The sequence below is a fragment of the Ochotona princeps genome, chromosome 13 (genome assembly GCF_030435755.1).
Source record: "Ochotona princeps isolate mOchPri1 chromosome 13, mOchPri1.hap1, whole genome shotgun sequence".
NCBI lineage: Eukaryota > Metazoa > Chordata > Mammalia > Lagomorpha > Ochotonidae > Ochotona > Ochotona princeps.
The window spans coordinates 45105510-45120830 of NC_080844.1; the positions used below are offsets into that span (position 1 = coordinate 45105510).

The 15321-nt window shown below is 42.0% G+C and overlaps 1 protein-coding gene across 5 annotated transcripts in view; it reads left to right on the forward strand.

The window, feature by feature from the left end:
- ENTPD7 (ectonucleoside triphosphate diphosphohydrolase 7) overlaps positions 1 to 13815 on the forward strand; it is a 46602-nt gene extending 32787 nt beyond the window's left edge. For all 5 annotated transcript variants that reach the window (XM_058671604.1, XM_058671603.1, XM_058671605.1 and 2 more), the window contains 5 exons: positions 3820 to 3986; positions 7445 to 7769; positions 10368 to 10453; positions 11198 to 11359; positions 12790 to 13815. In XM_058671604.1, coding sequence (XP_058527587.1) covers positions 3820 to 3986; positions 7445 to 7769; positions 10368 to 10453; positions 11198 to 11359; positions 12790 to 13006 — 957 coding nt within the window. In that variant the 3' untranslated portion in view covers positions 13007 to 13815. The remainder of the gene's footprint in view (positions 1 to 3819; positions 3987 to 7444; positions 7770 to 10367; positions 10454 to 11197; positions 11360 to 12789) is intronic.
- Positions 13816 to 15321: the final 1506 nt, after the last annotated feature.

Sequence of the window (15321 nt, forward strand, 5' to 3'; positions counted from 1 at the left end):
GAAATATAAGTCAGGACTGCTTGAGTGAGAAATGATAAGGGACTGAACTCAGCAATATCAATAGAAATTAAAGGAAGGGAACAGATGTCCAGTGTTACTTCAGAATGATGGATAGTGGTGGTGTGGGCAGGACAGGGAGGGATGGCTGGTGATGCTGAGTGTCTCTCCTAGGTAACTAAAAGGGTGAGAAGCCCATCACTTAGAGAAGCCCCACAGGAGAAAGGGCCAACTTTCTGGATCTGAGAGTTTCAGTAAGAGCGTATCTGGATTTTAGTTCTGAAGTCCTAACACTAGTGAGATCAGTTTTGGGTTATGTTGTATTTGCAATAGCCTAGGCTCATATGTGTCACAAGATCCATGGGACTACTGGAAATGGGACTTGAGCAGTTTGCAGTGGGATTGAGTATTTGTGGAACTAACGTTTGTGTGACATACTAGTATTGTTGGTATGTTAGTACTAGTATTGTTAGTATGTATTCAGCAAATATAATGATGATGTATTTCTGATGTTGAGAAATAGTAGACAAAGACTTAAGTGGCTGTTTGTATTTAGAAAGCAACATCAGTGTAGAAAATATGCTTCCAAGCAACACATTAAGTGTATCAGAGTACTTCAGACAATTTATAGAAAGATAAAATGAAAAAGTTTTTATTTTGGCAGAAAAATGTTTGAAAACATGCAGTTTTTTATACTATGGATTTTCCATTCACTTTGGTAAGACTCCTTGTGCATTTAGCAAAGTGATAATCTTAAAGATGGATCTTTGTTTTTAGTGGAGAAAAAAAGGAGGAAATGAAACATGATGGTTCTTCAGAAAGTTTGGGAAAATGGAATTTAAAAATGCTTATTTGGGTGTAAAGGATTTTGAAGTTCACACATAGTTCTTTGTAATATGAATTTTCCACAAAATTTTTGAAATACTCTTGTGCACAGAAACATTGTTTAAAAGCTAAATATTCCTGACAGAGTTGTACATGGCCAGTTGCTCAAACCCTGCTATTGAATTCCAGAACTTCCTCTCTTCCTTCCTCTCCATCTCACTTTCTCCTTTCCTTCCTTTTCTCTCTCCTCCCTTGCTCTTCCCTTTTCTGTTCTCTTCTTCCTTCCCATGTTTCAAGTGGTTTTTTTTTTTAAGATTTATTTAATTTTATTGGAAAGCAGATTTACTGAGAGAAAGAAAGATCTTCTATCTGCTGCTTCACTCCCCAAGTGGTTGCAATGGCTAAAGCTGAGCCAGTCTGAAGCCAGGAGCCAGGAACCTCCTTTGAGTATCCCATGCAGGCTCAGGGTTCCAAGGCTTTAGGTGGTTTTCTACTTCATTTCCAGACCAAAAGCAGGGAGGTGGAAGGTAAGTAGAGAAGCCAGCATACGAAATAGCACCCATATGGGATTCTGGTGCCTGCAAGGTAAGGGCTTTAGCCACTAGACTATTGCATTGGGCCCTCAAAATTTTTTTTCCAATATATTTTATTGACTTAAGAACGAAACAAGGCAACATTTGTTAAGTGTTGTACATAGTAGGTTAAGCTGCTGCCTGGGATGCCGGTGTTCTATATGAATGCTGGCTCATGTTATGGCTGCTCTACTTCCAATCCAGCTTCCTGCAGTTGTGCTTGGGAAGGGAGCAGATGAGGGTCCAAGTGTGTGGGTTGATCTATCCACTTAGAGACCCAGATGAAGCTACTGCCTGTGGTCTGGCCCAGCTCTAACTGTTTTGGTCATCTGGAGAGTGAACCAGCAGATAGAAAACCTCTCTCTGTGTATCTTTCCTTCCCCTACTCCTTGTAGCTCTGACTTTCAAACAAATATGTAAGTAAATATATGTATTTTTTAAAAAGGCAATTTGTCACAGTGTTGTCTAGTGATACCAGTTACAAGATTTGAGGACCTATGTGGGATTCTGGCTCATGCTAGATAAGGACTTTAGCCACTAAGCTACCACATTGGGCCCCAGGTTTCTCTTTGTGCTCCTCCATGGTGTCCGCAGTATTTTGTGCTGTCTCACAGTCCCAAGCAGTGGTGTCTAAAAGAAAACCGTTTGCATGAAATGTTCTCCAGGTTCTTTTTCCTGAATTCCACTACCATTTTGTCACTCATCACTTTCCCAGCATTTATAGTTTTTCTTCAGCTTTTCTCCCAGCTCTGAGCCAGAAGCTCCCATGGCCCTCAGCATGCCCGTCAGGGGCCCAATAGCCAGCGCAGATGTTTTCTGCCGATCTAATGAGTGTCTGCCCTTAGCAGCCTCACCAGCAAGTCCTGGAAGTCTTCAGCGTCCAATTTGGTTGTTGGCATGTTGGGAGCTGGGCCTGCCAGAGTCTTTCAGAATGTTTTCATCACGCCTCAGAACAAATCTCTTATTCCTTAGCAGTTATTTTCTGTTTTGCCCCCTACCTAGCCCAAACGACCTCTCATCTGCCTTCTGTCTTCAGTGAATCTGTCTGGGTATAAATGGGGTCGAATGATATGTAGCCTTTAGTATCTGGCTTCTTTGATTTAGCAAAGTGCTTCTAGGATTTTGTAGCATGTTGTAGTATGTGTCACTACTTCATTCCTCTTTATGGATGAATAACCTGCATGGCATGACCATGCCACATTTTGTTTGTCCATTCATCTGTTGATACAGATCTGGATTGTTTCCATTTTGGGGGTTATTACGGATAATACTGTTAGGAACATTCACATACACATTTTTGGTTAGGTGCAAGTTTTCAGATCTGCAGGGTATATACTGAAAGTTGACTTACTGGGTACAGTACAGCCTAAAACTAAGTATAATACAAGAAGAAATCCCAATTTTTCAAATAAATATAAAATAATATTGCATATTAAGCACATTAGAATGATTATGTCAGTGAGTGGGAATGGGATTGGACTGGGAATAAAAACAAAAGAGATACTTTGCCATGATGATAGGCCATGAGCCAAGGAATCTCATTACTTGAACCTCTGTACTTGAGGTTCAAGAAAAGAAAAAGAGCACCAAGCCAGGCACAGTAGCCTAGTGGCTAAAGTTGTCACTTTACATGCTCCGGGATCCCATGTGGCACGGGTTCTAATCCCGGTGGCCCTGCTTCCCATCTGGCTCCCTGCTTGTGGCTTGGGAGGGAAGTCAAGGATGGACCAAAGCCTTGGGCCAAAACCTGCATCTGTGTGGGAGACCTGGAAGAGGCTCTGGGTTCCTGGTTTCAGATTGGCTCAAGCTCCGGCCATTGCGACTGCTTGATGAATCACTGGATGGAAGATCTTCTCCTCTACCTCTCCTCTTCTCTGTATATCTGACTTTCCAATAAAAAAAAAATCTTAAAAAAAAAAAAAGCACCTTTTTTTGGAGGCACAGTAAGATAAACTTTCTCCATCCCCAAACCGTTTATAAGCAATATGAAGACTTCCTGAATAGTTTCAAAAAGATCATAGGATAAATCTCATGATGGATTTCTCAAGTTCCTTAAATTTGTTTTTGTGTTACAGGATAGTTTTATTACAAAAATAACACATTCTCATTATGGAAAATTGGAAAACCCTGCAAAGTAGTGTAAGCAAATGATATCATCTGTAGTTCTATAGCCTGTTTAGCCAAGGATAGTGTTTCAGTCTCTAATTTAGTGTTTAGTCTGTAATTTGTACTTTTTTGGATCAGCCTGTCACGTTACATCTTTCTTTGGTGTAGTGCTATGAAGATGAAGGGATGCTGCAGGAAATTTTAGCATAGTCACAGAAAATAAAGCCTACTCTATTTGTAGTACTGTAGCTTTCTAGAAAGCAATCAAAAGTAAAATCCTCCCACCGCCTTTTTTCTTTATCTTGCCATTGTGTTATAGGAAGAAGCTGCCAAGAACCTACTGGCTGAATTCAACCTGGGCTGTGACGTGCAACATACTGAACACGTGTACAGGGTTTACGTCACCACCTTCCTGGGTTTTGGAGGCAACTTTGCCCGGCAGCGCTATGAAGACCTTGTGCTGAATGAAACTCTTAACAAAAACAGGTGCATTTGACATCTGAGATACAATGTTGTCAGAAGTACCAGCTTTTACATGCTACTGAAATAAATATGTTAAGGCTTTCTTGTTTCTCACTACCTTTGATGATGGTTAACACCTATTAAGGACCTCTGATTAGTATTTCCACTTGATCTGAGACAGGGTGTTTTCTTTTTTTTTTAAAAAAAAAAAGATTTATTTATTCTTATTGAAAAGTCAGGTATACATAGAGAGGAGAAGAGACAGAGAGAAATATCTTCCATCCAATGATTCACTCTCAAAGTGAGCGCAACATCTGGTTCTGCACCGATCTGAAGCCAGGAGCCTGGAGCCTCCTCCAGGTCTCCCACGCAGGTGCAGGGTCTCAAGGCTTTGAGCCGTCCTCGACTGCATTTTCAGGCCACAAACAGGGAGCTGGATGGGAAGCAGGGCTGCTGGGACATGACCCAGCACCCATCTGGGATCCCAGCACATACAAGGCGAGAACTTTAGCTGCTAGGCCCCAGCACTGGGCCCGAGAGGGTGCCTTCTTAACTTTGGGGTTGTGACTCTGAAAAACATATCAGCCATTTGTGATCTCTGGGTGTGTCCCACATTCAGATGTGGCCTCATTGGCTTGGCTATTAAAAAATTTTTTTTAAGATTTATTTATTTTTATTGGAAAGGCAGATGTATAGAGAGGAGGAGAGACAGAGAGAAAGATCTTCCATCTGATGGTTCACTCCCCAAGTGGCCACAATGGCTGGAGCTGAGTTAATCCAATGCCAGAAGCTTCCTCTGGGTCTCCCACGTGGTTGCAGGGTTCCAAGGCTTTGGGCCATTCTCCACTGCTTGCCCAGGCTACAAACAGGGAGCTGGAAGGGAAGTGGAGCAGCCATGATATGAGTCAGCTCCTATATGGGATCCTGACACATACAAGGCAAGGATTTAACTGCTAGACTATCATGTCGGTCTCTAAAATGTTTAGTATAACATAGCTCCCAGTAGTTCTTTCTCCATGGAAGTGTTTGTTGAATTAGGGTGGTATTGCATTTTAAGTGAGAGTTAACATTCCTCAGTGTGTGTAAAAGTACAGAGTTTGTGTTAATATTATGATCCCTCACTGGGTCCAGAATAGGTCAGTTTTTCTTGGAGAATTGGGCAGATTACTGTTGTTGTTTTTTGTTTTGTTTTGTTTTGTTTTGTTTTGTTTTTCATTTGAATACCGAAAGAAGTTGGGCCATATGTATGTATGATTGATTGTGGGTTTCTTGTGTTTTTTAGGATTTTAAATTATTTTGTCATTATGCACATTGAGGGAGAGCATAGTAGACGGCAGAATTCTTCTCCACCTTAAAATTATTTTTATTTTTCTATGGCTTCTCTGAGTTTATTTAGCCAGAAACACTAGCTTGAAGAGGTACAGGCACATTCTGTTTGTCTTATAGTTAGAATATGTCTAGGAAAATTGTCTTGTGGCTTTTTTTTTTTTAAGATTTATTTATTTTATTACACAGATATACAGAAAGGAGGAGAGACAGAGAAGATTTTCCATCTGATGATTCACTCCCCAAGTGAGCCGCAACGGGCCAGTGCACGCCGATCCGAAGCCAGGAACCAGGAACCTCTTCCAGGTCTCCCACGCGGGTGCAGGGTCCCAAGGCTTTGGGCCGTCCTCAACTGCTTTCCCAGGCCACAAGCAGGGAGCTGGATGGGAAGTGGAGCTGCCGGGATTAGAACCGGTGCCCATATGGGATCCCAGGGTGCGTTCAAGGCGGACACTTTAGCCGCTAGGCCACGCCGCAGGGCCCTCTTGTGGCTTTTTTGTTTGTGTAAATCTCCATCACCAGGAGCTCAGGTGCTTTGGAGAATCCTGGTGTGCTGGATGAATGGATGCATCACTGTTAACCAGTGTGTCCTGCATTTCCTCCTAAATCCCATGACACTGCTTGGGGACCGGGCCATGCTGATGCCAGCTATCTTCTGGCGTTTGAAGAACACTGACTGCGAAAGCTTCACATCAGTTTTTGTTTTTTCGTTCTTCATTAGCTGATGTGCCTCTTTTTGTTTGTATGTTGCTCTGTTTTCTTTCTGTTTTTTTTCTGCCACTGCAGGTCAGTATCTCTCTTTTTTTTAAAGATGCATTTATTTTTATTTGAAAGGCTGATTTTCAGTGAGAGCAGAGAGGGAGGGAGGGAGAGAGTTCACACATCAATCAGGTATAACAGCTGGAGCTTTGCTAGCCTAAAGCCAGGAACCTGGAGCTTCTTTCAGGTTTCCCATGTGGGTGCAGGGGCCCAAGGCCTTAAGCCATCTTGTGTTGCTTTCCCAGGCACATTAGCAGGAAGCTGGATTGGAAGTGAAGCAGCTAGGCTGCTGGCAGCACAGGAGGAGGCTTAGGTTACTACACCACAGCACCAACCTCTTCATGTCTTTTGGTCAGGCTGTCACATCTTTCCCATTTTCTTTGCAAGCATCTACCTAAGTCACCTGCATATTCTAGAAGGTTGATAAGCTAGTGGCATATCATGTTTGGCTGCCACTTTCCTGAAGGGACAAGTAACTTCATGGTTCCCACTTTTTAAGAACAATTTTATGAGTTTTCCTCAGAGTTAGGATCATATTGGTAAAATAGTCAAATCCCTGTTGTTCAGATTATTTTGCTGTGTTGCCACAATCTCATTCCTTTCTATAGTCATTATAGTTGTGAGTGCATCCTCATCCCAGCAAGTCTGTTCTTCATTGTGTGTCCTTGTAGAAGCTGATGAATTATGAATTGCAGTTGGCCAAGTTATTTGGTCTCCCTTTCATTTCTAGCTTTGCACAGATGTGCATATTAGTCTCTTTAAGAAGAACACAGGGGTCCTGATGCAATAGTCTAGCAGCTAAAGTCCTTGCCTAGCACGCGCCAGGATCCCAAATGGGCACTGGTTGTAATCCTGGCGGCCCTGCTTCCCATCCAGCTCCCTGCTTGTGGCCTGGAAAAGAAGTCTAGGATGGCCCAAAGCCTTGGGGCCCTGCACCCATGTGTGAGACCTGGAAGAAGTTCCTGGCTTCAGATCAGACCTGGAAACAGCTCCTGGCTCCTGACTTTAGATCAGCTCAGCTCTGACTGTTGTGACCACTTGGGGAGTGAACCAGTAGACAGAAGATCTTTCTCTCTCTCTTTCTCTCCATCAACCTGACTTTCCAATAAAAATAAATAAAAATCTTAAAAAAAGAGGATGTGGAAGTGAAGACAGAATGGAAAACAGTCTGTGACCCCGGCTACACTGTATACAGGGAAGTTTGCATTATCTGTCTGTCTGTCTCTCTCTTGGCAAAGTGGATTGGCTTAAGTTAACTGTATAGCTGATGCCATCGCCTGGTGATACTCCACTGCATCCTTGTTTGCAGAGAAGCCGTCTGTGAAGCACATTGGGTTTTTTTAGATAAAACTGAGTACAGTGGTGTCTTGTTTTGTTTTGATCATTTCATGTTTTAGATTACTGGACCAGAAGACGGGTCTGAGCCCCGACAATCCATTTCTGGACCCCTGCCTGCCTGTGGGACTCACAGATGTGGTGGAAAGGAATGGCCACATCCTGCATATTCGAGGAAAAGGAGACTGGGCAACTTGTGGGGCAATGCTGAACCCTCTGCTGGCTCGCTCCAACACCAGCCACGCCTCCTTGAATGGCATCTACCAGTCACCTATTGACTTCAACAACAGTGAATTCTATGGCTTCTCTGAGTTTTTCTACTGTACAGAGGACGTGCTGCGCATTGGTGGCCACTACCACGGGCCGACATTTGCTAAAGCCGCTCAGGTAAATTACTGAGAGTAAGCATGACTCATGCTGGCAGTGCCACTTTTTGCCTGGCGCTGTGGACAAGGTTTTGCAGGCAATTGCTTCTTTGCCAAGTGCTCTCTGAACCTTCAAGTTAAGGAATGTACCATGCTTTACTGCCTTCTAGCTGCTGGTTAAGTTTTCTGTAGGGGGACATAGCACCCAGTTTATTACCCAAGCGTAAAATTGCTGTGGCAGCTAATTGTTTTCCTCTAACTCTCACACATGTTTGTGGCAAAGTGAAAGTGTCATCGTAGGTGTGTTTTCCTTACCGGGTACTCTCGGTTGTTATGTCCTTTGGCAGAAATTATCATACAGGTGGGCAAGTATTTTCTTTTCTTTTGATTTACACTATAAATCTAAAGTGATGTGGAGTCACTTAGCATGTTAGAAAGGAGTTGTGAAAAACCATGATAGTGGAAGTATTGTTTAAATTAAAAATTGAGGAGTTTAAAATGTGCTTGGAGCCAGTGTAGGACTTAAGCATTTTATATGCTTAAACCATTAGTTACTTGGACAGGCAAAAACTGCTTTCTTTAATTCCCTGAATTCATTTAGTCTTCTCTTTGACTTACAAAAATATGTATTTCCTTGTATATTTGAAGCAGTTACAGAAAGAGAAGGATAGAAAGAGAAAGAGATATCTTCCATCAGCTACTTTATTCTCCTTTTGACTGCAACAGCCAGGACTGAGCCAGGCCAAAGCCAGGAACCCAGGTACTTGAGCCATCTTCCATTGCCTTTCCCAGGCCAGTAACAGGGAGCTGGATTGAAAGTGGGAGACCTCAAGCATTGTGGAATGCTTTATTTACATCTGGTCTTTCCTTTCCATCCTCCAGGAATCTGCTCGTATTTCCTTTCCTTTTTCAGAGTCCAGGGCTCCCTGTCTGTGCGCCCTTGACCAAAATCTTACTCTTCCCTCAAAACAGTTTCAAATTCTATTCTCTTTAAGTCTAAGGGCTCAAGACTTGCTAGTGACCTAGTATTTTTTTTTTCTCAAGTAAAAGATGGTTCTGTTCTCTTAATGTTTTCTATTCTGACTCAAATGTTACTTTGCCAGAACCACCTTTCCTTTGCCCTATTCAAAACTTTCCCTCCACATGTTACCTGTTGCCCTTTCTTGCTTTATTTTCCCCTTGAACATTTACACCTTGTATTACTATAATATATGTACATGGGTGTGCGTATATGTGTGTGCGTATGTATATGTATGTTTATTGTCTGTCTCCTACCAATAGGATGTAAGCCGTGTGAGAATAGGAGTTTTTGTCTTTTTTTTTTTTTTAATTCTGTGATTGACCTTCTGGCACTTAGAATATTGCTGGCACATGGTTGACATTCAGTAAATGTTAAGTCACTGAACAAGGACCCAGCGCGATAGCCTAGTGGCTGAATTCTCACCTTGCATGTGCTGTGATTCCATATGGGCACCAGTTTGTGTTGCAGCTGCTCCACTTACATTCCATCTCCCTGTTAGTGGCCTGGGAAAGCGGTGGAGGGTGACCCAGCTGTTAGGTCCTTGCACTCAGGTGGGAGACCTGGAGGAAGCTCCTGGCTTTGGACTGGCTTGGCTGCAACATTTGCAGCCTTTTAGGGAGTGAATCAGTAGATGAAAGATTGTCCCTGGATCGTTCTCTCACTCTGTCTCTCCTTTCCGCTCTGTAACTCTGCCTTTCAGATAAAAACAAATCTTAAAAATTGAGTTTTATTAATTGATTAATGAATTGAAATGCAAAGTTACAGAGAGAAATCTTCCATCCACTGGTTCACTCCCCAGATGGTCATAATGGCTAGAACTCAGCCTGGCCAAACCCAGCCAAGAGCTTCTTCTGGGTCTCCCACATGCATGCATGGGCCCAAGTGCTTGGTCCATCCTCTTGCTTTCCCAGGTACATTAACAGGGAGCTGCATCAGAAGTGTAGTAGCCAGGACTGGAACCAGCACCCAGACAGGATGCCAGCACCATAGGTAGCAGCTTAACCTGGTGTGCCTGAAACTCAGCCCCTCTCTTTGGCTTTTTGTCTTAGTTCATTATTATTACTGTTATTATTGTTTGAAAGTTAGAGAGCCAGCAGGTAAGCAAGCACAAGCACAGACATGCTGCCCCTCATCCGCAGGTGCCTGCAATCCTAGCGGCTGGGCTGAGCCCAGAGGGGCTCAGTTACTTGAAGCATTCCTGCTGCTTCCCAGGATCTTCATTACCAGAAGGCTGGAGTCAGGAACCAGAGACTGACATTGAACCCAGGTTCTCTGATACCCATGAGGGATGTGTGCATCCTACCAGCATCTTAACACCCACCCTGTCCTAGGCTTTTGATATTGCTCTTCCTATCCTCACTTGAACATTGCCTGAAGCCTCAGGGACTTAGGAGCTGACTTGGACAGGATTGTGCTAGATTTGGAAGCAATGCAAATAGAGAGTGGTCCAGCACTCCTTGGTGAAACAAATATGCTGTTTCTGTTTCCTTCATAAGCTGGTAGCCCACAGCTTGCTTTAGAGGTGGAACAACTATGACCCTAGGGGAAGCTGGAATGCCTCCAATTTGTGTTTGCATCATTTCTATGTGATTGTTTTAGGATTACTGTGGCATGACGTGGTCAGTTCTAACTCAGAGATTCAAGGATGGCCTCTTTTCCTCACACGCAGATGAGCATCGCCTCAAGTAAGTAGCTTCCCGTCTTCCTTCAATGCAGCCCTGAAGTGTGAGTGGATAGAGCACAGTGAAGAGATGGAGCAAGCTGTTAGGGCCAGTTGGATTTTATGTTGAAGGAGAATTTTGTTATTTCAGATTTTGATTTTCTAAAGCGACAGGGGCCAATATAGCCTGCTCCCTTCAGAAGCCAGTGCAACCAGTGGTTTCCAAAGGAGTGTTCCCAGTGGTTTGTGATCAGAAGGATTGGTCTTTTTTAATCAACTTTTTATCATAGAAAATGTCAATAATGTGGAAAAGTAGATGGAGTAATAACATATTGTCATGGCAACTCAACAGACATTAACATTTGGTTACATTGGTTCACTGCTCCTGCACTCTATAAATGCTTTAGTTAGTTTAAAAATTTAAAAACAGAATTACACAGAGAACAGCAGAGTGAACTTCTGTATGGTTCTATTAACAGTTACCAACTCCTGATCAATTTCTTGTTCATTGGTTTTTCCCTCCCACTGTCCCCTCTGATTACAAGTGGGTTATTTTTAAGCAAATTCCAGGCAGATATTTCAGCACCTTCTCTTAAGGGAGAGGCTCTAAAAAATAAATAAAGAGAAAAAGGATCATAATAGTAAGGAAAACAGCCACAATATCATTAACATCTAAAGTATTCACTTTTATGATATACAGAGGTAAAAACAGGTTCAAATAAGGGTGTTAGAATTAATTTTTTAATGGAATTAATTTGTTGTCTCGCAGATACCAGTGTTTTAAGTCAGCATGGATGTACCAAGTCCTACATGAAGGATTCCACTTTCCTTATGACTACTCAAACCTGCGCACAGCTCAACTGGTCTATGACCGAGAGGTTCAGTGGACCCTGGGAGCCATTCTTTATAAAACCCGATTCTTACCACTCAGGTAAGTGATACTCACCATGCCCAGAGCGTGGTAGCCAAGGCCTTAGAATAGGTTCCTCCAGTGACCCCACTCCTCGTCCATTTTGAGTCCACATGAAATATGTTGAAACAGCGAAGGCTGAGAAGGATAGTGCCTGCCCAGCTAAAACGTCATTCTTAAGATGCCCAGGAAAACACACTTGATTAGGGAGCTAGGCTGTTGTATCAAGCAATTTTTTCTCTTGGGTTAAGTATTTCAGAAATTTTGTGATTGGCCTGGCAGAATTTTTGATGAATTCAAAATAGGATGAACGACCTGAGATGTTCTTGGGGTAGATGTTTTTTTTTTCTTTGAAGCATTTATTTTTTATTGGAAAGTCAAATTTACGGAGAAGGAAAGACAAAGAGAAAGATCTTCCATCCACTGGTTCACTCCCCAAGTGGCTGCAATGGTCAGAGCTGAGCTGAGCTGAAGCCAGGAACTTCTTCCAGGTCTCCCACACGGGTACAGGGTCTCAAGGCTTTTTGGGCCATCCTCAGCTGCTTTCTCAGGCCACAAGTAGGGAGCTGGATGGGAAGTGGAGCAGCCGTGACCCAAACCGGCAGCCATACGGAATCCTGGCACTTGCAAGGTGAGGATTTAGCCCCAAGCCATGATAGACAAATATAGTAGTGCCTTTATATATTGTAAGATTTTGAATTTTTTTTTCTTGCCACTGGACTCTTTCAGATAAACCAAGATGAATTTCAAATGTTTGGTGCCTGTTCCTATAAACTATCAGGAGCCAGGCAGATGCTAGACATGAGAAGCCAGAAATCCATATTGTAATTTATACGGAAGTCTTTTACTTTGGAGACTCACATTGGAAACATAACAAAACTCTGCAGATCAAACAAAGAAAAAGGAATCCAGTATCTGGACCAGCCAGGAGCAGCTTTTTGTCTAACCAGACCAGTAGATTGTTACCCTTTTGTTTATGTATCTTTTTTTTTATTTTATTTTACTTAGATTATGGTATAGTTGATCAGGTGATAGCTTTCTCTAAGATACAGCCTAGATTGTAAAGGGAAACAGCAACTTTAAAAAAAAATTAGACACATGTTGAGTTTTTTGGTTGGATTCAGAGGATACCCTAATTCCTATTAGTACTGCATTTATAAGCTGTCGTTTTCGATTTAGGTTACAGATGGCTAGGTTTGTCTTTGTTCATTTTTTTAGCTTCAGTGTCAGAGGCCTTCCAGGTTGTCCCTACATTCGAAAGGATATGAGCCTGTGAGCCTTGAAGCTCTCTCTAGGCAATGGAAAGCAGGGAATAGCCTGCAGCTGGAGGCAGTCTTGAGTTTGGGTTGCTCTGTGTAGCCAGCGAGAGAATGTGAGCACTATCTTGTCAAATCAGGGCGAACCATGCCCTGTGAAATTAACAGTTCTTTCTGCCCCCAACTCCTCCCTAGGGATCTTCGGCAGGAAGGGGTCCGGCAAGCCCACGGTAGCTGGTTTCGTCTCTCCTTTGTCTACAACCACTATCTCTTCTTCGCCTGTATCCTGGTGGTGCTGCTGGCCATCATCCTGTACCTTCTGCGACTACGTCGGATCCACCACCGACAAACTCGCACATCAGCTCCAATGGACTTGCTGTGGATTGAAGAGGTGGTGCAGGTGGGGCCATGAGGCTGGACCAGAACTAGACAAACTCAAGTACCCCCAGACTTCCTCCACTTTTCTTGTATTGGCCTCAGATGCTGCTTTGCTTGACCTTGTGGATATTTTTCCATGGAATTTCTACTTCTAATTCCTTCTCAGTTCCCAAGTCCTCTTCTTTGAGAGAAGCTGTGATTTAGTCTGTGAGGAACTAAATGATGAGAGATTGGTGCTAACAAAGGGGACCACATGTGGGCCAAGGGAAAGCATCTACTCCTCTGCCTGAGAGGGCTGGGTGTCCCGGGGTCTGACCTTCTCTCCCCTTGCTGAAGCATGAAGTTTGGCGTTGGGCACTCCAAGGGCCTAGCTGAAACCAAACTTGGAGCATCTGACACAAAGCTATGGAGCACGTGCAGCGGCTCCTTCTTTCTCTGTAGCAGAGATACCATTTATGTGGAGATCCACAGTCTTTCCTAGGGAACCAAGGTCTTGGCAATTCAGTGGACCAAACAGGAATTTCCAGGCAGCCAATATGACATGGCTTCCTTGCTAATTTGAGGGTATGATCTGAGATCCCTGACGTATTGTTGACTTATGGTAGTATCCAACTTTAAAAAGTTAGAACCCTTTCTAAATGAATGGTCCATTGAAGGCTTTACAATATTATCTGATTCCTGGTATGACTAGGATAGAAAAGTTCTATGTCTATGTGGCTCACAGGCTGTTTGGGTATTAACCTTGGTTTTTGGTTTTTGGGTTGGTTGGTGGGTTTTTTTTGTGTATGTGTTTTGTTTTGTTTTGAGCCTAAGTATGCTGGTAGGATGGAGAAACTGATGGGGACCAGGGACCTGGATTTATCTAGGAGATATATATATATGTGTGTGTATATATATATATATATATCCTTATATATTATTTATATATGATATATATTTATATATTATTATTATTTTAAGCCTGCATATAGATAGAATGCCTTCATTTCAATGCTAAGATCAATATGCAATTTGGAAAGGACTGCATTTGAGTCTTCAAAGATAGAAGGGATAGTGTGAGCAGAGTTGAGAAAAAGCAATAAAATCAAAGCTCTTGTTTATATTTGAGAAATGGACAGCGTCTCGATTTGGGACCCTTAGAATGTCTGAAAGGGAGTAAATTCTAAACTTTGCAATATATGGATCTGCTAATAAGCCACCTGGAAACCTCCAGAACTTCTGTTAAGAACAACAGATTGCTCAGTCACAAGCACCACTTCCATTAAGGAGAGAGGAAAAGCCATAGCAATCCTGTTTTTATCCGCTACCTTGAGGAGCTTGCTTCTCCTCTATGGTTAGCCTTTAAATTGCACAAAACTTTGTTTGCATCAACTTCTTCCCTCACGGAGTCTTTACTGTTTACCCTTTATGTACATGGTTGTGATTGTTCTGTCTACAAGTAAGCCTCCTTTTTGTCACCTTTGATTTCTAGGATTAAATGAATGATTGAAAGTATCACATTATAATGAAAAAAAGCAAACTTAAAAAATAAAAAACAGAAGAAAAATTAGGATCCTTCTAGAAATAAATTGTGCTGAAAGTATACTGACCCTTGGTTGATAGCTAAAAGGGTATTGAGTCTAAATTGTTTTCATATTGTATAAACATGGATCTAGCAAGCAGGTTCCTTTGGAAATATCTCCTGCCTTTCAATAGGTATTAGATCCCAGAATTCCTTTAATCTTTTAAGACCTTTACATTGTCTTGACTTCATTTTACTTCTTCATTTTACTTCCATGACTGAGTCCTCATCTGTGAATGCTGCTCAGAAATGATGTCCACATGCTTTTTCCGGCTATTGCCTACTCAGGTAACCTTTTCTTTTCCCCTTGTCTTGGTTTCCAAACACTATTTCTATTTTTTTTTTTTAATGGTATCTCGTTGATGACCTTACCAAAAGCTGCCTGAGTAGCTAACAGCAATCATATTTGCATGCTTGATATGATACTGTATCAGGGACTTAATGATTAGTTCAATTTGAAAGTTCTCATTAGCAAAACTATTTATCCTGGATGCAATAATAGCTACAATTTGTTAAGCACTTGTTGTGTATCAGACGCTCTGTTAAGATTTGTATATCTATTATTTAATCACCATGATGAGCTTTCAGATTGACATTATTATATTCTTTTTATAGTTGAAAATCTTGGTACACTTATGTCTAGCAATTTTTGAATATAAATTTATTTCTTAATTTATTTTAATTAGTCTGAGGTATTTTTAGTGTGTCTATATCCTGTTTATATTATTACTGTGGTCCTAGACCTGTCTTCATTACTGTTGGTCTTCTCAGAGTCTCATGATATAGAA